General features: G+C 46.0%; 1 protein-coding gene across 4 annotated transcripts in view; it reads left to right on the forward strand.

Moving 5' to 3' along the window:
• The first annotated feature begins 1,992 nt into the window (after nt 1-1,992).
• LOC103723328 (tobamovirus multiplication protein 1) overlaps nt 1,993-26,431 on the forward strand; it is a 29,529-nt gene continuing 5,090 nt past the window's right edge. For all 4 annotated transcript variants that reach the window (XR_606606.4, XR_003382893.2, XR_606605.4 and 1 more), the window contains exons 1-9: nt 1,993-2,403; nt 16,953-17,043; nt 17,154-17,206; nt 20,463-20,555; nt 20,665-20,736; nt 23,275-23,347; nt 23,437-23,482; nt 23,573-23,636; nt 25,615-25,668. Coding sequence is in view for 1 of the 4 variants with exons in the window: in XM_008814212.4 (XP_008812434.2) it covers nt 2,260-2,403; nt 16,953-17,043; nt 17,154-17,206; nt 20,463-20,555; nt 20,665-20,736; nt 23,275-23,347; nt 23,437-23,482; nt 23,573-23,636; nt 25,615-25,668 (690 nt within the window). In the remaining 3 variants the exon portion in view is untranslated. The remainder of the gene's footprint in view (nt 2,404-16,952; nt 17,044-17,153; nt 17,207-20,462; nt 20,556-20,664; nt 20,737-23,274; nt 23,348-23,436; nt 23,483-23,572; nt 23,637-25,614; nt 25,669-26,431) is intronic.

Raw genomic sequence — 26,431 nt, forward strand, 5'->3', positions numbered from 1 at the left:
TTTCAGGACTGGGCCTATGTTCTCGTTCAGTTTTAGCCTACAAGCCTGACTTGTATCACGCCTAAGGATCATGCCCGGACCGAGCTTGACAGGAGCCTGGGCATTTGCTTCAGCCAAGCCAAAATCACAGTGACAGTAAAATTTGAGAGTTTACGAGAGAGACATGTTGATTTGTTTCTTGGACAATAAAAAAAAAAGAATTCGTTTTGATCTTTGCTACTAAATATATTAATAGCTGAAACTGTTTTGTCCACAGTAATATTTTCAGTACTTTAGTACACTATTTGTCTGCACTTGATTGGATACAGAACATGGAAAAAATCCTAAAATGCCATGCCAAAACCTAAAAAACCGGAACAGAAAAAAAAAAGCAAGGATTCGGAAATATTTTTTTCTCACCAAATTTTTTATAAAGCTGATACATACCTTGAAAAGATAATATTTAGTTGATTATAAAAAATAGCATATTTCAGAATGGTCACGCTCTTAATGAAGAAAAAACATATTATTTTATTCTATTTAAAATCTTAAGTATATTTTTGGAAAAAATATCTCAATTTTTAGCCAATAAAATTTAGACATTTTTATGTCTCATATTAATTTTTCTTTTTAATAAAATATAAATTTTTATTTTTATATAAAATTTATTTTTTATCTATTTTTTGAAAACTTTAATATTATATATATAGATATTTATGAGAACCCAGCCATTCCCTCTCTTCTCTTCCGCCTTCCGGCCCGAGGGACGTGTAAACCCAGCCTTTCATAGCACTGTTTTACAAGTGGAATCTCAAAAGAAAACAAGACGGACAGGAGCCGTTGGATCGGGATAATTCTCGGCAAATGATCTCTTTAATACCTGCAGCACGGGATACTGCGGCGCGGTGGACCCCACGAGCAAATCTCACGTGCATCTCTTGTTACATACGGAAGTCAGCGGCTCTGGTTGGTCTGGAGACGCACGCCCAGCGTGACCGGTTAGGTGTGGTCACCTTCCGACTCCCGTGAGACTGGGAGAGTCCTTGAATGGTCAGTGTCGCCTCCTCAAACCTAAAATCTAGTCGAACGCGCTCTAACTAAAGAGAGGTGGAAATTCTGTTGAGGGATTCTTAACAACTGAGGGCGATTCTGATGCTCGGATGCTCCTGCAGAGCCGATACCAAAATGACTTGAATAAATCCTCTATGGTGTCCTGGTAAATTTCAGCATCACCCAGAAGATTTGGAGTCCTTCCCGAATCCTCCGCCGATGGTGTTTGTATCAAAATTTGCCATTTCGATGCCAAACTCCAAATCGATATCATACTAGCACAGTATCAGAACGATATAGTATAAATTTTTTTCTAATATACCGAATGTTAGTACGTCATCTATATCGGACCATCGGTCAGAAAAGAATTCTCTCCAAGGCGACCAAAATGACCCTTTCAAAATGCCTAAAATCTATAGAAGAACCTCCAAGAAACCAAGAACCGGGAAGCAAAGGGCAATAAGCCACCAAGGTAGTAGCCTGGTGGTAAGGGGGCGATAATTCCGCCCAAGTTGCCCGGGTTCGAAACGCACGGGCGTCGATTAAATTAGGGGACCGGATGCCCCACGCTCGGCTGGCTTGTTGGCGGTTATGCTTTCCTTCCACTTGTACCAAGGTGGCACTGGGGTGACGTACCCACACGTGAGGCGGTGAACCCAGTGGGGTGAGCCCACGGGTCGGGGAAGGCACGCGAAAACCTGCGACCTGTATCGAACATTCCCTAGTGGAAGGGGGGCTCAGTAATGGGGCTGCTACGCGGGTGGGCTGGTCCCTCCCCCTCCCCTCCTTTTTTTTTACCAAAAAAAAAAAAAAAAAAAAAAAAAAAAAAAAAAAAAGCAAAGGGCAATAAAGAATGCTGTCCCAAATTATTTAAATTAGTGGCAATATCGTATAATTCTGGGGTTGATAGATTATTAACTTTCCTTCTCCCTGTATATATCTACTAATCTACATTATTGGTCACCAAACAAATCCACACAAAAGTTTCCCTGCTCCTTTTGTTCCCTCGCGAATCCATCCTCGCACACCAAGCGGACGCAAGAAATAAATACAGAAAGAAAGAAAGAACGCGAGGGGAAGAGAGAGGGCGTGGGGTCGATCCACCTTTCCCCATCTATCCGTCTATTTATTTGTTACTTCTTCTTTTCTTTGTTGGTTTTCTAGAGAAGCTTCTCTCTTCCTCTTCTTCTTGAACCCTCGCTGTTAGGGTTTAGGGACGAGAAGAAAGAGATGAGGAGCTCTCTAGAAGCCTCCGGATTGGCGCTCGCTGCCTTTTCCGATTGGTGGACGGAGATCAACGAGTCGCCGCAGTGGCAGGACGGGGTGTTCTACTTCCTCTGCGCCGCCTATGCCCTCGTCTCCGCCGTCGCTCTGGTCTAATCTCCCTTTCCTTTTCTGTTTTTCTATCTATTTATACGTTATGATTTTATTCTTTGTTGTTATCGTGGCTTGAGCTATTTCTTGATCAGAAATTTAAGGACTTGGAGAGAGCTCCCCTTTACATCCCATCTTCTTGGTTCTGAGGGGTTATAGACAACTATTAGTTTAATGTTGAGATGACAAATTAGTGATCTCGGATGCTGTTGATATACTTACTGTCAAAAATCTTTGGTTTTTTGGGGGCAAGAAAGGATGTTTTGTTGAAATCTCAAGTTTCTGAATGTTTTGTGTATACCGTTTTTTTTTCACAACTGTCTTTCAAGTGTAATGATCTTCTATGAGTGCACGACCTATGCAAAGGCTTATTTGGATTGTCTTTTATCTTTATTGTTTTTGTCCATACCATCTAAATGAACATCCAATCACCCTATTTTCGGTTGGTGCAACTTCTGTGCCCTTGAAGAATATTTCCTTCTTATTTAGGGTAAAAACTGTCTTTTAATCTTTGTATTCAAAGGTTTCTTGTTCTTTCAACTTGTTGCTGGAAATTGGACCCGGGGGCCGCTGCGAAACCAGGGGAGGAGGAGCTCCGCCGCAGGGACGGTGGTCGGCGGTGCGCCGGCTGGTGGCGTCCTCCTGGGGGATGTGAGTCCTGCAAAAAAGCCGATGGCCGGGCTCCCCGGCGCCGGCCCTCCGATGCTTAAGTCAGAGGGGGCAAGTATGTGGAGAGAGCAAAGGAGAGATATGTGGAGAAGATAAAGTGAGTATTTTGCGCAATTGTGTCTGTGGTGTTTACTTCTGTTCCGGTCGGAGTCCCCTTTTCCTTTCTCCCAGGTTCCCTTTTATAGAGGGGTATTTTGTTACCTGGGAGGTGACAGGAGAATTTGTCCTCTTTTGTAATAATTGGGCGCGATTTGGCCCATTAATGGCGTAGTGGAGAATGAGGCCGAATCAGACCGGAACCAGGGAGTTGTCACGGTCGATCGGACCCGTTGGAGTGGTTGAACCGTCGGCCGTAGTGGGCCTGGGGTTTGTGGATGGTAAGTGCATTTATTACCGAGTGAACCGGCGGTCAGGAAGAGCCATATACTTTGATGGTTCAGTGATCCGGAGATCGTCTTGGGCCGTGTTCATTAAATGACCGGGTGCATCGGAGACTTGAGGGGGTCTCATGCATTAATGGCAGGTCGTGCCGAATACCTGCGGAGATCTTATGCCTTGATGGCTTGGAGATAGCGGCAGATTGTAGTGGAGTTGTCAGGTCCCTCAGACTTAGAGGGTTAGGCGGAGGTTGAACATTTCGTTAAGGCATCGGCTCGGAAGTGGTGCCGAGCCGAGCTGGTCGCCCAACGGGGCGCCCTGTGGCGGGGTCACTTCTAATACTTCTGGTCGGCGCTCTCTAGTCGAGCGCCTTCTAGCTGAGCGCCTCTATTTGGCGCTTTCTAGTCGAGCGCTTTTCTGGTCGGCGTCCCCTAGTCGGCTCTTCCTAGCCGAGCATCCCTACTTGGTGCTTCGGTTGGGCCTTTTCTTGATCGGCGCTCTCTAGCCGAGCACCCTTCTGGTCGGTGCCCTCCGATCGAGCACCTCTTCTTGGCGCTCTATCTGGTCGGCGCCCTTTAATCGAGCGCCTTCCTGGTCGGCGCCCTTTGGCCGAGCGCCTCCGTGGCGGTATGACTTTGGGTTTTTCCCCAACACTACCCTCCGACTTCCGAGTTTCAGTTGGCTACCAGCTGGAGCGCGGGAAGTAGTTTTAGTTGGGTCATTACGGATTCCGAAAATTTTAGTTTATTGCGCATTTTGAATTATCGGACGCTTCGAGGTGCCTTTAATAGGCGGCGTCTCTTCTTTCCCGAAAAGCCTCATTATTGGGACACCTTTTGCGAAGCGTCCTCGCGTCGTGGGCTCATGATGGGGCCGCACGATCCGACGGGACGCTTCGGCGTTCGAAGCGCTAGCCCTAATTAAATGCGTCGTTCTGTCTTTTGGACCGACACGTGTGGTCATCTCAACGGGATGCGGCTTTTCTTTTTGCCGATCGGGGCCGTTGGGGAGGTTTATATAAACCCTCCCCTGGCCCTCTGTCCCCTTCTTATTGCCTTCTTCTTCCAGCTTTTCTTCTCCCAGCTTTTCACAGTCCGAAGTTCTTTTCTCCGGCGTCTCTCAGGTCCCCCTTTTTCTTTTTAATCTCTTTTTCTCTCGCAATGGGTTCTCTTCCCAGTGAAGTCGTGTCTACCATGAGCGTCCTGGAGGTCGAAATGACCGAAGAGTGGTTTTTCCCTCTTCACGGGTTCCGTTTGGAACCCGCCAGGCGTGGGGATCGGGTAACCGATTCTCCGGTAGGCCGGATTGGAGTGTACCTAGAGTCACTCTGGGCCGGTCTCTGATTTCCTCTTCACGGCTTCGTGAACGAGTTGCTGATGGTATGCCGGCTGGTTCCGGCGCAACTTGCTCCGAATGCCTGGAGGACAGTGATCGGTTTTCTGTCACTGTGCTTACTGCACGGGATTCCGACCTCTGTCAACGTTTTCCGGCGGCTTTTTATTTTTAAGTCGAATCCGGGAGACGGAGAGTGGCTTTATATCGCCCTTCGGGCGGGTCGGCCACTCTTTCATGGTGCCCCCTCGTCCATTCATGACTGGAAGAAGAAATTCTTCTTCCTAGGTTCTGAACGGTCCTGGAGGTTTGACCCCAGGTGGGGGCCGGCCCAGCTCAGGTCTATCAACAGGTCCCCCCAGCTTTCTCCATGTGAGCAGGGGATCATCGACACCATCCGCGGCCTCGGGGACGGCATTTTGCTGAACGGCCTCATATGTGAGGACGCCCTAGTGAACGTGGGCCTGAGCTCGGCGCGTCCCCATGGTAAGGATAGTTACTATGTCTTTTTTGTTTTATTACTGTTCTAATGTTCTAATCCTGCTTGCCCTTGCAGATATCGCAAAGATGGTGACCAAGAGCGAGGTCCTCTACGCCCGCTTCCAAAAGAGGGCAGCCGAGCTCTCGGGCGAGCCCACCGAGCCGAGAAAGAAGCAAAAAGTCTCGGCAACCCCAGCGGCCCCGACGACAGCGGTGGCCGAGGCGGGTTCTTCTCGCCCCGCGCACTCCGAGGCGGGCCCTTCTCGCCTCGCGCACCCCGATGTTGGTCGGGGGGAGGGCGCGGATTCCAGGGGCTCGGGCTCCCGGGGAGCTTCGGTGGTGCTCCCGTGCCCGGCGCCCTTGGCGCAAATTCCTGGTCGGCAGGATGCTTCAGTTGCCGACCAGGGGAGGAGTCCTGCGGGTCTCGCGCTTGCGCGCCCCGCTTCAGTGATGCGGCAGTCTGATCGGCCGCTTGTCCGACCCCAGCCCTCTGGCTCCGAGCCGGGAAGCGGTCAGAGAGCCTCGGGGTCGGCTCCATCCAGGTCAGCCGATGCTGACCTTCCGGGCCCCTCAGGCTCGGGAGAACGGGTGCTCCTTACACCCGTCTGGTCGGTGTACGAGGGCGATTCAGCCCTCGACAACCCTCGGGTGGCGCGCGAAGTGTTTCGGGTCGCGCTGCTCCCGGCCGACCAGGCCATGATGCGGTCCATGAGCTATAATGCTTTCATGGACGCTACTCTCTGCAACGCCGTCCGGGTAAGTTTTTTCCTTCGTCTGTGTAATTTTCGAAAGTTTTACTCGTAGCGCCTTATGTTTTTTTTTCACGTCTCTTTTACAGCACTTGCACGAGACGGAAACGCTGATGCACATTGTCCAAGACTACCGGGAGCGGGCCCGGAGGTGCCAGCGTGGATACGAGGAGGCCCAGGTGAGGTACCTGGCCGCCGAGGCGAGGTACCAGGCCGCCGAGGCCGAACGTCAGGTGCTCCAAGAAAGGGTTGGAGCATCCGAGGAAGGAATTCGAGCTCTGACCGCCGAGCTCGATGAGGAGAAGGGCGCGCACACACTTACAAGGTCTGAAGTGCGCGCCGCCGAGGCTCGTTTGGCCGAAGCCGAGCTGGCGCTGGCCGCCCGCGAGCAGGAGGTGGGGAATGCCCGCCTCCGACACTTAGAGTTCGAGCGGGAAATAAGAAACCTCGAGCGGAAGGCCACATACCACGAGGCTCGGGAGCTCGAGGCTCGGGAGCAAGCCCAGAATGCGGTGAAGCTCTTCCGTGAGTCGGAGGAGTTTCACGACCTCCTAGCAGAGGAGGGCGTGAATGGGCTAATTCAGGGCTTCCGGGATTTCCGCAACCAACTGCGGCGGCTCCTCCCGGACTTTGATGTGAACCTGCTCCAACCGGGAGCAGGGGTCGAGAGGCCGGAGGCGGAGGCAGAAGCTCCGGAAGCCGACCAGGGAGGTCTGGCCGAGGCGGCCGTAGCCGTCCCCGAAGCGACCGAGGTCGCCCCCGAGGCTGCTCCTGCTGCTGCCGAGGCCACCGAAGAGGTCCCGACCGCTGAGCCAACCGCTCCCGACACTGCTGGAGCCGAAGTAGTCGAGCTCGAGCCTTAAAAGTGTAATTTTTGTTGTTTTGTAAAGTCGGGATGGCCCCCCACACTTGTAAGGGCCAAACCCGAATCTTTGTACTTAGCCTACGGGCCTTTTTTTTTGAAATGAATATGTCTTTAGAAACTCGTGTCTGCTAAGTTTCTCTGCTCGGATCCATTTTAGGTTCCAAGGATATGGGCTCTATGGCCTCAACTTAGTCCGCCACAGGGTCTGGTTTTAGGTTTGGCTCGCCGAGCTCCATTGTTCGGTCCTTCGACCAGTGGTATAGCGACGCTTATGCTTATACAAAGGGGATTTAGGCTCGGGGAATTTTTCCGAGCCTAGTCCAGAATTCGACCAAGCCCTAGGGCGGTCGCTAGGACTTAGATTTTTTAGCGTAGTGAACTTCGAATCCGAGCCTCGGGTTGCCGGGGCGGACCGGATTCTTTTCTAACAAATGGGTTGAATGCTCGTCAGCTCGTGACGGGGGTTCGACAGACTTGGTTTATACCAAGTTTGTTGGTATCGTGAGCGTTTTTATGCCGAGGCGACTAAAGATGCTCCTCTGCTCGGACTCCGTTCTTTGAGGATGTCGGCAGAGAGAAATCCAAAAATAGAATAACGTAAGAATATTGAATAAATGGGTACCTGGCACCGTGAGCGTTCCTACGCCGAGGCGACTGGAGACGCTCCTCTGCTTGGGGACGTTCTTCGAGGACGTCGGCAGAGAGAAATCCAGGAATAGATAAAGTAATGTAAAAACATTAAATAAATGGGTACCTGGTACCTTCTGCGTCTTTGCGCCGAGGCGATTGAAGACGCTCCTTTGCTCGGACTCCGTTCTTTGAGGACGTCGGCAGAGAGAGATCCAAAAATAGAATAACGTAATGTAAAAACATTAAATAAATGGGTACCTGGTACCTTGTGCGTCTTTGCGCCGAGGCGATTGAAGACGCTCCTCTGCTCGGACTCCGTTCTTTGAGGACGTCGGCAGAGAGAAATCCAGGAATAGATAAGGTAATGTAAAAACATTAAATAAATGGGTATCTGGTATTTTGTGCGTCTTTGCGCCGAGGCGATTGAAGACGCTCCTCTGCTCGGACTCCGTTCTTTGAGGACGTCGGCAGAGAGAGATCCAAAAATAGAATAACGTAATGTAAAAACATTAAATAAATGGGTACCTGGTACCTTGTGCATCTTTGCGCCGAGGCGATTGAAGACGCTCCTCTGCTCGGACTCCGTTCTTTGAGGACGTCGGCAGGGAAGTCCCAGGATGGAGAATGGGCCAAGCTCATTGGCTGAAGCCGATGGAGAACGAGCCGAGCTCGTCTTGGTCAGTGAAGACCGCATCCCAACGTATCGGGGCATCCCGATGAATCGGGGCATCTCGACGTCTCGAGGCATCCCGACCGAGGTCGGGGTAGGAGAACGAGCCGAGCTCGTTAGCCGATGGAGCACGAGCCAAGCTCGTCGGTGGAAGTCGATGGAGAACGAGCCGAGCTCGTCTGGTCACTTAAGACCGCATCTCGATGTCTCGAGCCATCCCGACGTCTCGGGGCATCCTGACCGTGGTCAGGGTAGAAGAACGAGCCGAGCTCGTTGGCCGATGGGGATCGAGTCGAGCTTGTCGGTGGAAGTCGATGGAGAACGAGCCGAGCTCGTCTGGTCACTTAGGACCGCATCTCGACGTCTCGAGCATCCCGACGGATCGGGGCATCCCGACGGATCGGGGCATCCCGACGTCTCGGGGCATCCTGACCGTGGTCAGGGTAGGAGAACGAGCCGAGCTCGTTGGCCGATGGGGATCGGGTCAAGCTTGTCGGTGGAAGTCGATAGAGAACGAGCCGAGCTCGTCTGGTCACTTAAGACCGCATCTCGACGTCTCGAGCCATCCCGACGGATCGGGGCATCCCGTTGTGTCGGGGCATCCCAATATATTGGGGCATCCTGACGTCTCAAGGCATCCCGACGGATCGGGGCATCCCGACGGATCGGGGCATCCTGACCGTGGTCAGGGTAGGAGAACGAGCCGAGCTCGTTGGCCGATGGAGAACGAGCCGAGCTCGTCGGTGGAAGTCGATGGAGAACGAGCCGAGCTCGTCTGGTCACTTAAGACCGCATCTCGACGTCTCGAGCCATCCCGACGGATTGGGGCATCCCGATGTCTCGGGGCATCCTGACCGTGGTCAGGGTAGGAGAACGAGCCGAGCTCGTTGGCCGAACGAGCCGAGCTCGTCGGGAGAAGTTGATGGAGAACACGTCACGAACTCACGAACATCTTCAGGGAGTCCTCGTAAGTCTTCTATCATCCCGAGGCATCGGGGCATCCCAACCGTGGTCAGGGGAGGAGAATAAACCTGGTATCATGAGATAGCCATGAGATAACCATGAGAATTGGTGAGCTTGAAATGAGTATGCAAACCATAAGTTTATTATGAAATGAAATTCATAGAATGAAATTCAATAGTTGAATAATAATGGGGGGACCCCTTGGGGTCCTACTGGTGGTACACGCGGAGGTGTTCAGAGTTCCAGCTCCGCGGAATGGGAGTCCCATCTAGAGACTCCAATTTGTAAGTTCCGGGTCGGCGGATGCGCGTGATTCGGTATGGTCCTTCCCAATTCGGGGCCAGCTTCCCTTGCTCAGTTGGTCGGGAGGCTTCAGCTCTTCTGAGGACAAGGTCTCCTGGTCTGAAAGATTTGACTTTGACCCTGGCGTTGTAGTACTGAGCTGTCTTTTGCTGGTATCTCGCCATACGAACTCGGGCGGCCTCCCTTGTTTCCTCGACTAGGTCAAGGTTGCTTCTGAGCTGCAAAGAGTTGGAGCTGGCGTCGTGATGCTCGACCCTCGGAGAAGGAATCCCAATCTCCAGTGGGATGACAGCCTCCGTCCCATATGTTAGGTTGAAGGGAGTCTCGCCGGTGGAGACACGGAACGTCGTCCGGTAAGCCCACAGGACATTGTATAGGTCTTCGACCCATTGTCCTTTGGATTTGTCGAGCCTGGCTTTGAGACCCTGCAAAATAGTACGGTTTGTTACCTCGGTTTCTCCGTTTGTCTGAGGGTGCGCGACCGAGGTGAAGCGGTGGTCGATGCCAAGCTCGGAGCAGAATTCTCTGAAGCGAATGTTGTCAAACTGGCGACCATTGTCAGAGATAAGGATGCGGGGAAGCCCGAATCTGCAGATTATGGACTTCCAGACGAAATCCCGCATCTTCTGCTCGGTGATCCGGGCGAGGGGCTCGGCTTCCACCCTCTTTGTGAAATAGTCGATGGAGACGACCAGGAACTTCCTTTGCCCGGTGGCCAGTGGAAATGGCCCTAGAATGTCAATTCCCCACTGGGCAAAAGGCCAAGGGGAACTGATTGAAGTCAAGGGAGCCGAAGGTCGGCGTTGAACATTGGCGTTCCTCTGGCACCGGTCACATCTTTGGACGAAGTCCATAGCATCCTTCTGGAGCGTCGGCCAATAATATCCTTGGCGCAAAATTTTGTGGGCCAATGCTCGCCCTCCCAGATGATTTCCACAAATTCCTTCATGGACTTCCCGCAGGGCGTAATTAGCCTCCATTGGGCGAAGGCATCTGAGGAGGGGAGAGGTGAAGGATCTCCGATAAAGCTTTCCCTCATGCAATATGTACCGGGTGGCGGAGCGCTTTACTCGGCGAGCCTCTCGTTCATCGTTGGGGAGGACTTCGTCTTGCAGGTAGCTGACGAGCTCGTCCATCCAGCTTGGTTCGAACTCAGTGCAGAGGGTCTGCTCGGGCTCGTCTGTACTGGGCTTTTGGAGATACTCCAGTACTGCCTCCTTGGGAAGCTCGCTCATATGGGAGGACGCCAGCTTTGACAACTGGTCGGCCCTAAGATTCTCCGACCTAGCAACATGTTGAATGTAAAAAGAGTCCAAGGTCGAGGCGAGATTCCGTACCTTCTGAAGATACTTCTGCATGGTTGGGTCTCTGGCTTCAAAGTCGCCCACAATTTGGTTGACGACGAGCTGAGAATCACTGAAGGCCTTCAAGTCCTTCACTCCTAGCTCTTTGGCTAGCTTGAGTCCGGCGACGAGCGCTTCGTACTCCGCCATGTTATTGGAAGCAGGAAACTCGAGGCGCAAGGCTTGCTCAGCGACCACCCCCTCCGGGTTGGTGAGGATGAGCCCTGCTCCGCTACCCCCCGAGTTTGAGGAGCCATCGACATGCAGGGTCCATGTCAAGCTCGGGGTCTGCTCCACTGGTGGCTCAGGTTCGGGCTCGACCTCATCTGGTATGGTGCACTCGACTATGAAGTCTGCGAGCGCTTGTGCTTTGATCGCCGGTCTGGGTCGGTACTCGAGGTCGAATTCTCCGAGCTCAATGGCCCATTTAGTGATCCGACCCGCACGGTCTGATCTCTGCAGGATCTGCTTGACCGGCTGGTCGGTCAGCACAGCCACTGTATGAGCTTGGAAGTAGGGTCGGAGCCTCCGAGCCGAGATGACCAGGGCATAGACAGTCTTCTCCAGCTTGGAGTATCGGGTCTCGGCGTCTCTTAAGACCCGGCTGGTGTAATATACTGGCTTCTGGAGTTTACCCTCCTCTCGGACCAGAACCGAGCTTACTGCTACAGGAGAAACAGCTAGATACAGATAAAGAAGCTCTCCCTGTTGAGGCTTTGTGAGCAGGGGAGGGGAAGCCAGGAGATGCTTGAGCTCTTCAAAAGATTGCTGGCACTCGTCCGACCACAAGAAGTTCTTCGGCTTTTTGAGGGCTGCAAAAAATGGAAGGCAGCGCTCGGCCGAGCGGGAGATGAATCTCCCGAGAGCTGCAACTCGGCCTGTGAGCCGTTGTACCTCCTTAACCGTCCTGGGAGGCGTCATCTCTTGGAGGGCTCGGATCTTTTCAGGATTGGCCTCAATTCTCCGTTGCGTAATGATGAAGCCGAGGAATTTGCCGGAGGTGACTCCGAATGCACATTTGGCTGGGTTGAGCTTCATCTGGTACTTTCGGAGTGTGGAGAATGCTTCATTGAGGTCGGCTACATGGTCTTACGCCACCTTGCTTTTCACCAGCATGTCATCCACATAGACCTCCATGTTTCGGCCTATTTGGTCTTTGAAGATCCGGCTGACCAGCCTTTGATAAGTTGCCCCGGCATTTTTTAAGCCGAACGACATCACCTTGTAGCAGTAGGTTCCCGTGTCGGTGATGAAGGCTGTCTTTTCCTCATCTTCTGGCGCCATGCGGATCTGGTTGTATCCGGAAAAGGCGTCCATGAATGCCAGCAGCTCATGGCCCGAGGTGGAGTCCACGAGCTGGTCGATGCTGGGAAGTGGGAAGCTGTCCTTTGGGCAGGCTTTGTTCAGGTCGGTGTAGTCCACGCACATGCGCCACTTCCCGCTGGCTTTCTTGACGAGGACCACATTGGCGAGCCACTCCGGGTAGGCTATCTCCCGGATGAAACCAGCTTCAAGGAGTTTGCTGACCTCCTCGGCTGCTGCTCGCTGTCGTTCAGGGGCGGCGCCTCGCTTTTTTTGTCGCACGGGCTTGCTGGTTGACTTCACTTGGAGCCGGTGGACCATGATCTCTGGATCTATCCCCGGCATGTCCGCAGGCGACCATGCGAAGACATCCATGTTGTCTCGTAGAAAATTAACGAGGCGACCCCTCTCATGCTCGTTGAGGCCAGAGCCGACCTGCACGGTTAGCTCGGGAAAGTTCTCACGTAAGGGAACTTGAATTAATAACTCACCGGGCTCTACCCGCTTTTTCTGTGGGTTGTCCCGTGCCTCCAGGGTCTTAGTCGAGGGCTGGTCGGTCGCTGGGACAGACACCTCGGCTGGTCGCTCTGCCTCGTGGGTCGCCAGGTAGCATCGCCTTGCCACCATTTGGTCTCCTCGAACTTCGCCGACTCCCTGGCTGGTGGGGAACCGCACGAGCAAGTGGTGAGTTGAGACCACTGCTCGGAGGGCGTTGAGGCCTGGCCTTCCGAGGATGGCATTGTAGACTGAGGGCAGGCGTATCACGAGGAAGCTCATCCCCACGGTACTTTCACGGAGGGCGAGCCCAGCTGTGACCAGAAGGTCAATCTCGCCCTCTACTGGGACTGAATCCCCAGTGAATCCCACTAACGGAGCATTCATCCTCCGTAGCTGCTCTTTGGTCATCCCCATTTTACAATAAGCACCAAAATACAAAACATTCGCCGAGCTTCCATTATCAATTAAGATGCGTTTTACATCAAATTTATTTATGATCATGGAGATGACCACGGCATCATCATGGGGAGTTTCGACTCCCTCTAGATCATCATCTGAAAAGGAGATGGCTTCAGAGGCGCGCAGGCGCTTCGAGGAGGTTTCTTCCCCTGAAGCTTCTCCAGCCGAGGCCCCGCCTCGGATGGTGTTGATGCCAGCGATGGGCCTGTTGGCATTTGAACCTTCAGGCTGGTCGGCTCCTTCGGCTGGCTTCTTCTTTTCACGCCGGCCTTGCACGAACCGATCGAGCACCCCTCGGCGGATGAGTGCCTCGATCTCGTTTCGGAGCTGATGGCAGTCCTCAGTATCGTGGCCGTGATCCCGGTGGAAACGGCAGTATTTTCGGGGATCACGCCGGATTCTGGTATCTTGTTTTGGAGGTGGGAGCCGGATGCAGTCCCGGCCCTCAATCTCCATGAGGATTTCTGCCCGCGGAGCATTGAGGGGAGTGTATTTTTCGTACCTCCCTTCGGGTGCATGGGCCCGCGGAGGGAACTTTGGGCGGAGTGGTGACCTCTGCTGTGGCGGTCCCCTCAACCGGGGCGGACTCTTCGGGCGGGGCGGATTCTTAGCTCGTCGCGGAGACGGGCTTCTGGGCTGGCCGCGCTCCTCGCGGCGTCTCTTCTTGGGGTTCTGCTCGGTCCCGCCCCGCCTAACAGCCACGGCTTCTTCAGCCTTGGCGTACTTCCGCGCCCGAGCGAACATTTCGGTGAGGTCCGCGGGAAAATTCTTCTCGATCGAGAAGAGGAACCTGTAGGACCGAGCTCCAGTCTTTAGCGCCGACATGGCGATTGACTGGTCAAGCTCCCGGACCTCCCATGTTACGGCGGTAAACCGGTTCAGATACTCTTTAAAGGACTCTCCCTCCTTCTGCTTAATATCTAGGAGGGAGTCGGATGTCCGTCGATGGGGCTGGCTGGCGGCGAAGTTGCCAGCAAATTGTCTGTCGAGCTGCTCAAAGGAAGAGACAGTACTCGGCTTCAGCTCGGTAAACCACAGCCGGGCTGGTCCTCGGAGTGTCGCCGGGAAAGCCTTGCACATCATGGCCTCCGAGGCTCCTTGTAGGGCCATTAAGACCCGGTAGCTTTTCAGGTGGTCAAGGGGATCAGCCTTGCCGTTGTAAGGCTCCACTGGGGCATCTTGAACCGTAGCGGAACCGGTTCATCTTCAATCTCCGGGGAGAAGGGCGACTTCGTAGTGAACTCGAAGTCACCGTCACGTCCTGATTTTCTTCCGTGGAGTGCCTGGATTTGGCGCTCCAGCTTCTCGACCTTCTTGTCGAGTTCATCATTCTGGAGGATCGCTGCAGCGGTTCGTTCGGGTGCAGGTTGCCCTGGAACCGACTCAGCTTCTGAAGGTTGTGGCCAGCCTCCGTGGCCTCTAACTGGGTGCTCTCTCCAGAGGGAGGCCTGGACTTGAGAGTCCTGACCTCGAAGGGGAAGTCCGCTTGTGGGAGGCTCCGGTTGAACTGGAGCCGGAGGGGGCGGTGCCGCTGGGATGCCCCTGGGTTGCAGGCTTTGGACAGCGGTGGCCAAGGCCTGCACCTGTTGCACCAGGGCATCAAACTGCTCCGGCCGAACTTGAGGTGCTGACTCGGCCGGAGGTTGTGAGTTTCGGACAGAATGTTCTGGACTAGGTGGAGGACGTCGAGAGGCGTTGGAAGCCCCTTTACTTCTTAGTTTCATGGCAGCAACTCGGTCCCTTCCTCTAGCGCCAACTGTTGCTGGAAATTGGACCCGGGGGCCGCCGCGAAACCAGGGGAGGAGGAGCTCCGCCGCAGGGACGGTGGTCGGCGGTGCGCCGGCTGGTGGCGTCCTCCTGGGGGATGTGAGTCCTGCAAAAAAGCCGGTGGCCGGGCTCCCCGGCGCCGGCCCTCCGATGCTTAAGTCAGAGGGGGCAAGTATGTGGAGAGAGCAAAGGAGAGATATGTGGAGAAGATAAAGTGAGTATTTTGCGCAATTGTGTCTGTGGTGTTTACTTCTGTTCCGGTCGGAGTCCCCTTTTTCTTTCCCCCAAGTTCCCTTTTATAGAGGGGTATTTTGTTACCTGGGAGGTGACAGGAGAATTTGTCCTCTTTTGTAATAATTGGGCGCGATTTGGCCCATTAATGGCGTAGTGAAGAATGAGGCCGAATCAGACCGGAACCAGGGAGTTGTCACGGTCGATCGGACCTGTTGGAGTGGTTGAACCGTCGGCCGTAGTGGGCCTGGGGTTCGTGGATGGTAAGTGCATTTATTACCGAGTGAACCGGCGGTCAGGAAGAGCCATATACTTTGATGGTTCAGTGATCCGGAGATCGTCTTGGGCCGTGTTCATTAAATGACCGGGTGCATCGGAGACTTGAGGGGGTCTCATGCATTAATGGCAGGTCGTGCCGAATACCTGCGGAGATCTTATGCCTTGATGGCTTGGAGATAGCGGCAGGTTGTAGTGGAGTTGTCAGGTCCCTCAGACTTAGAGGGTTAGGCGGAGGTTGAACATTTCGTTAAGGCATCGGCTCGGAAGTGGTGCCGAGCCGAACTGGTCGCCCAACGGGGCGCCCTGTGGCGGGGTCACTTCTAATACTTCTGGTCGGCGCTCTCTAGTCGGGCGCCTTCTAGCTGAGCGCCTCTATTTGGCGCTTTCTAGTCGAGCGCTTTTCTGGTCGGCGTCCCCTGGTCGGCTCTTCCTAGCCGAGCATCCCTACTTGGTGCTTCGGTTGGGCCTTTTCTTGATCGGCGCTCTCTAGCCGAGCACCCTTCTGGTCGGTGCCCTCCGATCGAGCACCTCTTCTTGGCGCTCTCTCTGGTCGGCGCCCTTTAATCGAGCGCCTTCCTGGTCGGCGCCCTTTGGCCGAGCGCCTCCATGGCGGTATGACTTTGGGTTTTTCCCCAACACAACTAAAGACATGGAGTACCAGCATCAATCTCCAATCATGATCAATATTCTCCTCCACCATCATGGCTCATATTTCTCCTCAGTCTCTCTTGCTGCCCTTTCATTATTCGAGCGTAATTAATCCATCGTGGTGGTGTGGACTCCAGTGATAAGGAGTGGATTGCATTTCACTGGTTACTTGATTGATTCATTTAACAATGTTTAGGTGAAGTGGGGTGAATATTTTTTTCTGCATTTTTTTTTTCATTACATGGTAGTAGAGGAAGCTATTTAGGAGAGAGCAGCAGCTTGAGAAATAAGTTGTGTGAAAATCTGCTAGGATTGTAAAGATCATCACCTTTGTCATTTGTATTTCCTATGACCTACCAACATACCATGGAAATGTTGAGGTCCACAAAATCTTGAATGATGGACCCTGGATGCTTGAAGAAAGTTTAAAAGATTTACTTATATTTATTAAGCAATGATACTATTAAAAGTATTAAAGAGGTTTATTATATTGATGGTTTGCATGCCTCGTTGGTACTCATGTCAGTTTATGTGTAGTTTTGTACATTGTAGAGCTGTAGGCAAGTTTGGCATCACGAAGAACGTGAAATCTATGTGCAATATCGGTTTCTATATTACATGAATGATATGTAAAATATAACAAATATGATCTTCCCCTTAAATCTGAAGAGGTTTGGAGGCTAGGGTTCTTCAAATATGAAATGAATTAAGAATCAAATGAAAGCCTCGAGATTTGTAAAATGCAGGGTACTGGAAGCACTTCTATTCTTGCGGGCTATTTCTAATTATTCTGCATTTACAAATTTAAAACAATAATGCCTGTCATAATCTGATTTTATTTTGCCCATTTGAGCGTTTAATTCAATTACCTATTTACTATAGATGCATATTCTCTTAATCACATGACAAAGCTTTTTTTTTCTTTTTTTGCTGAACTTGCTTTTTGTGGAATATTGAGTTTATGACCTCTTTGTGATTTGCAGATACAACTTATTCGAATACAGCTACGAGTACCTGAATATGGTTGGACAACTCAGAAGGTTTTCCATCTTATGAATTTTATTGTAAATGGAGGTGATTTGGCTTCTCTCTTTGTGTGGATGTGCGTGTGGTGTGTGTGTGTCTATCTCTCCCTCTTGTTTTTGCTTTGCATTTCAATTACTAATTGTGGGTTTCTGTTTCAGCACGTGCTGTTGTGTTTGGATTTCACTCACAAGTTTTTCTTTTCAAACCAAAAGTAAGTATGCGGTCTCCATGCACTATTTACAATTGTTGTGCAATCATTTTTTGAAGTTTGGTTGAAGACACTGAATATCTTTGCCCATAGAAGTAGCCAAGTTTACTAGTACAAGTTGAAAGCAAGTGTTTGTTATACAGAGTGAGCAAAATTTTGCATGTAGGATTGCATCTTTTCGCTTTGTTGATACATTTAAGAAGTTTTATAGTATAAAGGAAAATATGAATATTAGAATAGAGAGATTTTTCAAGAATTACTTTGTAAGAGTGGTAAAGAAATACCTAACAAAGGAGTTATGCTGCCATCCCATTAATGTTCCAACTTGAGAAATTGTACTTCTATTTGATATATGCATTATTAATACATCAAGGGAGTTTCATCCAAAGGTTTGATGGAGAGTTAATTTGGATCCACGAGGCATAGTAAGTTTGAGGATGATGTTGTCTACCTATTTCCCTTCCAGCTAGGTGGATTTCCACATTTTGTGTGGTAAACTTGTTTGTCCATGTTTCTCTCTCCATCTGTTTTATGCTTTTCTTGCAATTTTGTTCGTTCTTTTGTGAGATGATCCTTGCAATCGCTTCGCTTCTACTTGATTCCTAGCTAGAACATTGAGCCTTCATCGATGCCAAATTTTTTTGCGATCTTAATGATTGATTTTCTACTGTTGGCTTTTGCATCATTTTTGATGTTCATCTTGTCTCTTGCTAAAGTCATCATAATCATCTAGCCTTTCCCCAACTATTTGCTGTTGGCTTCATCTCTTGCTAAAGAAGTAAAAATGTTCTCTCACACCACGGCATGTAATGTGAATATCATTTAGTTGCTCATATTATCAAAAAGGTTTTCTTGTATTATCATCTATTTTCTGATTAAGGTCCCATTTACATGCTTCCAGGTCCCTTTTCATGGTAAAAAGAGTGCTATCCAGGTGGCAAAAAATCTAGTCTGTCATGCATGAGTCTAGCATGTTGGAATCAGTTATTACTTCATCTGATAAACCCACTTCCCCAACCCATCCTACTGAGCAACTAGGGCTAATTCAAAAGAATTATATCAACTCATTAACTAATTTCCCAGAAGAAAACCTTTTAATCTACAGCCAGATCAAGTTCAAGAGAGGGGGAGGGGTGCTAATATGGACTGGTGTAAGTGGAATATAATCTTTTAACACACGCTGACACTCATTTATTTCATCTTATAATATATTATGAAGAATTATGGCCTAATGTAAATGTATGTAGTTGTAACGTTCTCCCTGATAGTGGATTTGTTGCATTACTACAAAATTGCAACACTAGCTTCTCAAGTTTGCATTGCCAAATACTGATAAATGCTTCATGATGCCAAAATTCGATAAATCTTCTTCTTGATGGTAGTAGTAAGTCATTTCCCAAAATTTAGAAGTGCAAATATGTGGGCAAATGGAAATGAACCTTTTATACATAAATACATTTGAAAATTGTCTGGTCCCTACGTTGAGGTTGCAAGAATCACAAAATAGACTTCTCTTTAGTACACTTTTGTTAATAAAGGATGTCCATATATTCTAACAAAAAAACCTCTAAAAACAAATTAGCTTTCCATCTTGACCTGACATCAGACATCCATTCAGCTTCAAACTATTATGAACCTCCCAACATCAAACTTTTTCTCTAATTTGTTTCTTTGGTTGCCACTGCCCAAGTACAAACTCCGAGCACTTAAAAAAAGATTAAAACTTATTCACTTGAGCATGGATACTTTCTTCTTCTCATCTATTGGTCTCATGACTTCTACAATGGCCCTCTATTGATATCTTATTTCTCTCACATTAGCAACAGTGATTTGCATTCTTCTAAACATTCAACCTTATGCTTTTTTTGCCCCCTTAAAATTTCGATTTTCCTGATGTTTCTCACTTTATTTTAGTGTCAAAACGTTGCTATACTCTACTTGTTTTTCAATATTTCTAAAGGCAGATTCATCCGTGTTGCCGCACTCCTGAACATTACTACCTCATTTCATTTATTCTCTATTTGCTTTATGAATCCCACTTCATCTTTGATACCCATCTATTTACAAAATCCTCCAAAATTTAGAATGTTAAAGTCTCTTCCAAGATTTGCCGTCTCGGTACCGAACCCCGTATCGGTACCATCCTATTATAGTGTCGGTATGCATCACAGTACAAGATGGTAAGGTGTATTGAGTATCAATACAGTACGAGTGCATACCGGTTCGGTATCGGTATGGCACGGTTCACTCGGTACGGTATAGTACCAACTGGTACAGCAAACCTTGGTCTCTTCTATCAACTTTCATCTTGGTTTTCCACTGTCCAAGCATATGACTACCACACAATCGAACCCAACCCCCCGGCCCACCACTTTTTGTACTTTCTACTTGGACCTATAATTTATTCATGTGATGGTTGTACCAAGACTTTGGTTTAAAGATGAGGCAAATACTCCAGTCCATGCTCATGTCACAGGCACAGAAAGATGATGATCTTGAGGTGAATGTATAACTAGATTAGAACGGGGTGTCTAAATTAAGGAAAGTAAGGATGGTTTCATCATGTCAGAAAACAGCCATCATGAGGAATGACTTTAGAAGGTCTGAAAAGATGAAAGGATGCCTAAATCCCTACCCAATTTTTGAATCTGAAGGTCGCTGTTTCTCATAGTGCTGAAGGTACCAAATAATTGCAATGGAGAAAGATCGGAATTTTAAGATATTTGCTATGACTTTTCTTTCCAAGTCAAGTTATGCAAAAAGGTACCATTAATGGTGTGAATTGAAACTAATATCTTAAAATTTGCATGATAGTTTGATTGGCTTAGTCAAGTCCTGCAATCACTGCTGTTCTGGTTTTGTTAATCAGTGAATAGTGACTTGGAGAAATTTCTAGACACAATTTTGTGATATATGGCTTCTTATGTTAAGTGGTAAATGTGAAAAAATATTAATGGCATGGATTGTGACTAATCGATCATATACATTTGCTTGATAATCATGCTGGCTTAGCTATGCCTAGAAACTGATGTAGTTACTTTTTTGTTGATCTGCAAGTAATATTTACTCTAAATATAGTAAATTTTATGATGTCTAACAGAACATTCTAACGCAGAGAAGTTACTGGTCAATTTCTTTGCTTATTTGTTTTTCTAATTGGTATCTCTTCATGATTGAAATTCTTTGATGGATTTGATTTGTGGTACAATGGCTTGAGGCTTGGATAACTGATGCAACAATCAATATTTTCTTGTACCAGGTATTTGCATTAGCACTATTAGACCTTCCTGGGTTATTATTTTTCTCTACGTACACGCTGCTTGTTCTATTCTGGGCAGAGATATATCATCAGGCAAGTTTGCTGGGTATGTCTTGCTTTAATGCATGAATATGTGTTTCCTCTTATAATGTCTAACTTGCTATTTTATATTACTTTTGCTTCTCTTTTGAATTGCTTGCAGGCAAGGAGTCTTCCAACAGACAAGCTAAGGACTGTTTACATCTCTGTTAATAGTGTGATTTATATAATTCAGGTGTGTTTTTTGTCAAATAAGGTTTTATATATTCTCTTTGCATGAAATTTTTCTTAGTGACAACTAACTGACTAGTGTTCTATTAAGGGATTTATAGATATCCTGATCTAATAAAATATGGTAGACCATAGACTGTATTTAAAGTACGACAAGATGTATACAAGGTGATACATAACTTCGGACGATGTATCTGTTTATATCCAGAAGCATTTCAAGACCTGGAATATAATTATCGATCTTCTTGGAGAACATATGAAGGATGTGGATGAATTATGAGAGATCCTTTTAGGAGTTCTAAATTCCGAATAAGATGCAGAAGGAATACTTCCAGTGCATTTTTTTAAGTAGGGCGTGGACTGTGGACCATGCTTTCAGATGCTGGCTTGTGCTATGAGAATATTGGCAGCTGGCAAGGATCAGCATGGCAGATTTTTTTTTTCTACTTGAAGAAAAGAGCTTCTTCAATCCAACACGGCATGGCATTCCTCTTCTTCTTCCTCTTTGAGCATGGCATGGCATTCTTCTTCTTCTTGCTTTTGCAGGGAATGGCATCCAACATGGCATGGCATTGTACATGCCATGCCAGACACCGGCACTTAAATCCTTAGTATATATAATCCTCGCCTGGGAAACAAATGTCTCTAATCCCCTCAGTTAGTGACTCACGACAATCAAATTTTACATACCTCCTTTTTTTTCTTCTTTATGAATTTCTTTTCAGCTATTCCATCATAGTATTGATCCTATGTGATATAGGACCGAAATCAGTGAAGTAATTTATAGGTATGCTGATTTTGTGTTGTAGCAAAGTCAGAAGCATCTGTTGAGGTAAAATTGAAAAGGGAGGCTGACTAAGTAATTGCCGGGACTGCAGGCTGGTGCTGCTTTTTAGAGTTGTTTTATGTCTTACACAAGAAGCATGTTTTGTAGAAAAGTTGACCCTTGTTGTGAGGAAGATATTGATTCCCAATTATTCTCCTGGATACGAAATCATTTCCTAAATTGTAAATCAAATCAAATCAGAACTCGATTTTAATTCAGTAGATTTATCTGTTTTGTTTACTTCAATGTTATCAGTTGTTAATTTTCTTAATTCATTAAAAATATGGTTTAACCAAATAATTGAACGCTTTGTCTTTCTATAACCATTAAATAATCCTTGTATTTTTAAGAAAAAAAATATAAATGAAGACAGTTTTCTATGACAACTTGAAAGAGTAAGTCTAGTAGCTTTTGGAATCCAGCTTTCATTTGTCGCCACTACAAATAATTTAATTTCAGACTTCTGAGAATTGCTCAATCTGTAGTGCTTTATAACCCATGTGGATTGTATAAGGAAACACAAAATGCAGGTTGTAAGTGGCAAGATTTTTTACAGTAATTCTTGAAGTATTAATGACAAGGCAAATATATTTGAAGTGAGAAAGCATATATATATATATATATATATATATATATATATATATATATATATAAACATTACAGCGGAAAAATAATTAGGAATCCTGGTAGTAACAGAAGTTAGAGCACCGGCATAAAAAAAATGCAGAGCTAATTTTGTGAGTGGATCTTGGAAAATATATCCATGATGCTCTTAACTGGGAATAGCTGGCAAGAGGTAGATAGTAAAAGAAGATAGGTGAGTGCAGTGGTCTTCCATGTGTCACAAGTATATAATTGGCAGATGGTGTTGTGAAGCTATTGAAGAAGTTATGTTGACACAACGTAAGTTGCGTAGAGTGGCAGTATGGCTTGCTAGTCTTTTCTGAACAGCGAGAAATATTTTCAGTCAGTTGTGCTCCTGTGTGACTTTATCTTCACGCCCGACACACCAAGTACATATTACTCACGGACTTACTTTTATACCCCACCGAACAACCAGGTTGCATGGATGGCTCTGGTGGGAGTGAGCAGCTTTTTTTCTTTTTCTTCTCATTTTCTTTTCCAGAAGAAACGTAGTGAAGCAGCACTATGGCTAGTTTCTTATTAATAGGCTTTTCACGGAGAAAGAATTTACACTTAGGTATCCATTGGCCTGAAACTGCCATGTGTCTCTTGGGTTCCACCAAGATCACATATTAACTTTTCTTTTTGGACAGAAGCTTCATTTGAAACTGCTCTTCTTACTCTAGGCTGACAATTAGGGGATGACAAAATTGTAGTAGGTAAACTATGACATAATCGTGGTAGGTAAGCTGAAAGTTTGGCTCCTACGAATATTTGAAACATGAACTTTCACCTAAAAAGTCTTGCTTGTTGGGAACTGATCTGCTACTTCTTGTTGGTTATATGTCAATATGATACTACTATAATTTGATAATATAAAATACGATTGTTGAAACTGAACAACTTTTAATTATTGCATGGTTCTTTTAGCTCAAATATGCAACACTAAGACCTAATGGTTGCTATTTCCTGGGTATTAAGTGCTTTTTGCTGACCGTTTTAGCAGATTGTCACAAGTAATTTGTTACTCTAAGTTATGTACTGCATTGTTGCAAGTTATTTTAGTGCTCATGGAAATTACGTTTGGGTCAGGTTGGTATATGGATATACCTCTGGATAAATGACAATAGTGTTGTGGAGTTAATTGGAAAGATCTTCATAGTAGGTAATTTATAATTGCAATCTCAATTTCACTTGGTTGAATATTAACTAAATGTTGATATGCTTTTTTATGGTTTGCTTATGTAATTTCAGTGGTATCATTTATTGCTGCGCTTGGATTCTTACTGTATGGAGGAAGGTAAATTGTTCGTGTCAATTTCTTATTTTTGCCTTGATATCTTTGTCTTCTGCAGTCTTTTTTCATGATAATATCTGAATCTGTTCATAGGCTATTTTTCATGCTGAGGCGTTTCCCTATTGAATCAAAAGGGAGAAGAAAGAAGCTTCATGAGGTCGGCTCTTCTCTTATAAGTTAATGAGTGAAGTTCATCAAGGCTTTCTAGATATCATGACATCTAAATACTGATATAAACGGATGAACCAGATATTGGTCATGTTTATTCATGTATCTGTATTTATACATTTCTCTCTGTTCTTATCTCTCCATATGGACGCCTGTATGTGCACACATATCCACAAACAAGAGTGAGGGAGTCCAACCGGTGGGACTGGAGTCAAAATCTTTTCAGAAATCATATCTGAATTGAAGATCTGCAGTGCCCAGTACTGAGACATTTAAAGTTGTCTAGAAAACCAAAAATCAGATGTTTAAGTGGCTGCCTACCTATGCATCAAATAAACACAAAGTAAGCATATAGATTTGATTGATGATCTAGAAGCAGCCGAACCTGTTAAACTTAGGTTCATAGATTTCATTCTATTATTGAAAATTAAATGATTTATTCATCATACATAATAATTCTCAGAAATATTGTCTAAATGATTTTTCATGTTTCAGATCATTGTGCAGGGTTTGGATGATTAACTTATATGCAAACATACACGCTCTTAAATAGTTGCAAAAATGATATAAACAAATAAAAGGAAACAAGTAGATAAAATACTCGTAGCATAGTTTGCCAACGAAAGCACTTGAGTGAAAAAATTTCTTTTTTTCTTTTTTTGCATAGGTAAAATGATTTTTCTATATTTATATACTATCTATATATTGTCAACTCTCAATTATACAGGTAAATTTAGTATGTACAAAGAGAAACACCGGGCTTTATAAGCATTTTTGCTAAGTTGCTTGGTGCAGAGTACATTTTATTTTTATTTAGGCAATTTAAGCGCATTGTTTTGTTTTTGAAAAAAATAATACCTTCTAATTCCTTGTTTTCCCTAATAGAATCTTGTCTGGGTTGTGATTGTAATAAAGAGTGTGTGCATGTGGAGAATTTTTCTTTGATGAGTGAGCTGGCAACTGTGGAAGGCTGGATCTTCAATTTCCATATACAGTATTGCGCCTCTGCACATTAGTATTAAAATTAAATGTATGTTTACAGCATATTATATGTGGGCATAAAAAAAGGGTTAAGAATCTAATAGGATTGTCATAGAACTCAAAATGCCCATGAAATTCTTCATAAATACAATTCCACAGCCTCATAGCCCTGCCATAACCATCCAAACAATTTGTTTTTTCTCCTTGTTTTTGAAATTAATTAATTTAAAAACACTCTCCAAACACTTTTTTTTTTTAAAAAAAATTATGGATTTTAGGAAAAGATAAATAACTTTTGGACATCATAAATTGCATGGCAGTTACAAGGGACATTGATCTTCACTTTGCGCAGTTGCTAATCCTTAAGGAACAGAATCGAAGCCATGATTACTTCCTTCTTGTTTCATGTTATATTTTTCTTTTTGTAATTATTTTCAAGGGCACGCCTACTTTCCCTTTGTAATAAAATGTCTCACCTAGCATAGATGCTATTCCTTATAGAACATAACAATGCCATGATTAATTCTTTTTTCGTTTCACATTAAATTTTTCTTTTTGCCATTATTTTTCAAGGACATACTGATTCCCCTTAATGATAAAATGATTTGACTTCCCATTAGCAATAATGATGCTCGATTATTAAATAGTACAGCTTTCACATTCTTTTGGTGCTCCCTTGACCATCCTGTAATCTATAATTCAATAATTAGCCAAAGTTATTGGAATTCAGATAATTGGATAGTCAATTGATGTCAGCAGCTTTAGTAGTTGCCTTTGTAGAGATCTACAATGCAGATATTTCCCTCTCTTTTTTCTCCCTTTTTCTTTCTTTGTAATCCCTATATTTTGAATCAGTTGTTGTAAGCATCAATAAATAATAATTTCCTTGTTCTGTGTTCTAGAAAGCATTTGAGGTAATAACTCACTAGTTTTATACAATCTATAATATTTTGATGGTAATTACATATTTGGGAATGGCGCTGCAGGTTGGATCTGTTACAGCAATATGCTTCACCTGCTTCCTTATAAGATGTTTTGTGGTAAGTATTTAAGTATTAAATGCTGTTTCAAAGATATAGTATGATGTTTAGTATAGAATGTCACCTTCCACAGATCTAGCATGCCTATTATTGATAGCACAATATTACATGCTGACTATATTCTCTCATGGAAAACTTTTATTTTTGTAGCAAAATAATAATATACAAAACAATAGATTATTGTGTTTCGGTGAAGCTCTTCGTAGTGGAGAGCTCTTGTTTTTATGGTCTTCTTTTCACATGCTCTTGAAAGGAGAAAAAGAAGGAAAAGAACATGCATTTATATTGTTAAGTTTGAGCATTCTAGTTGGAATGAATTCAGTGGTCATAAAGTATGCAATGTCTCAAAATATGTGTGAATGCTTTTTTTAAGTTTTAATAGTAGATATTCCTAAAATTATGCTCCCGTCAAAGGTGTCTCAGATCCCATATAGGTAGTAATGTATTTATCAAAGTGCATTTATCTAAGTATCTTCATATAATGACATTTCTCAAAAAGAATATTATCATGGGTATCAAGCAGTGATATGTTTCCATGACAAAATTCCGACAGAATGGAAACTGACTAGATTGTAACATGTATGATGGACCAACAACATGCATTATCATTTTCATGTTTAATGGGGTTACTCAAAGAACATGATTGGAATAGTTAATAATATCATTAAATTGAAAGAGAGCAACTGCATTGCTATTTAGTATAATGAATATGAAGATGAGGCTTTAGTTGGAATAACTGACTAATAAATGCACTAATACCATC

The sequence above is a fragment of the Phoenix dactylifera genome, chromosome 4 (genome assembly GCF_009389715.1).
Source record: "Phoenix dactylifera cultivar Barhee BC4 chromosome 4, palm_55x_up_171113_PBpolish2nd_filt_p, whole genome shotgun sequence".
Taxonomy (NCBI): Eukaryota; Viridiplantae; Streptophyta; class Magnoliopsida; order Arecales; family Arecaceae; genus Phoenix; species Phoenix dactylifera.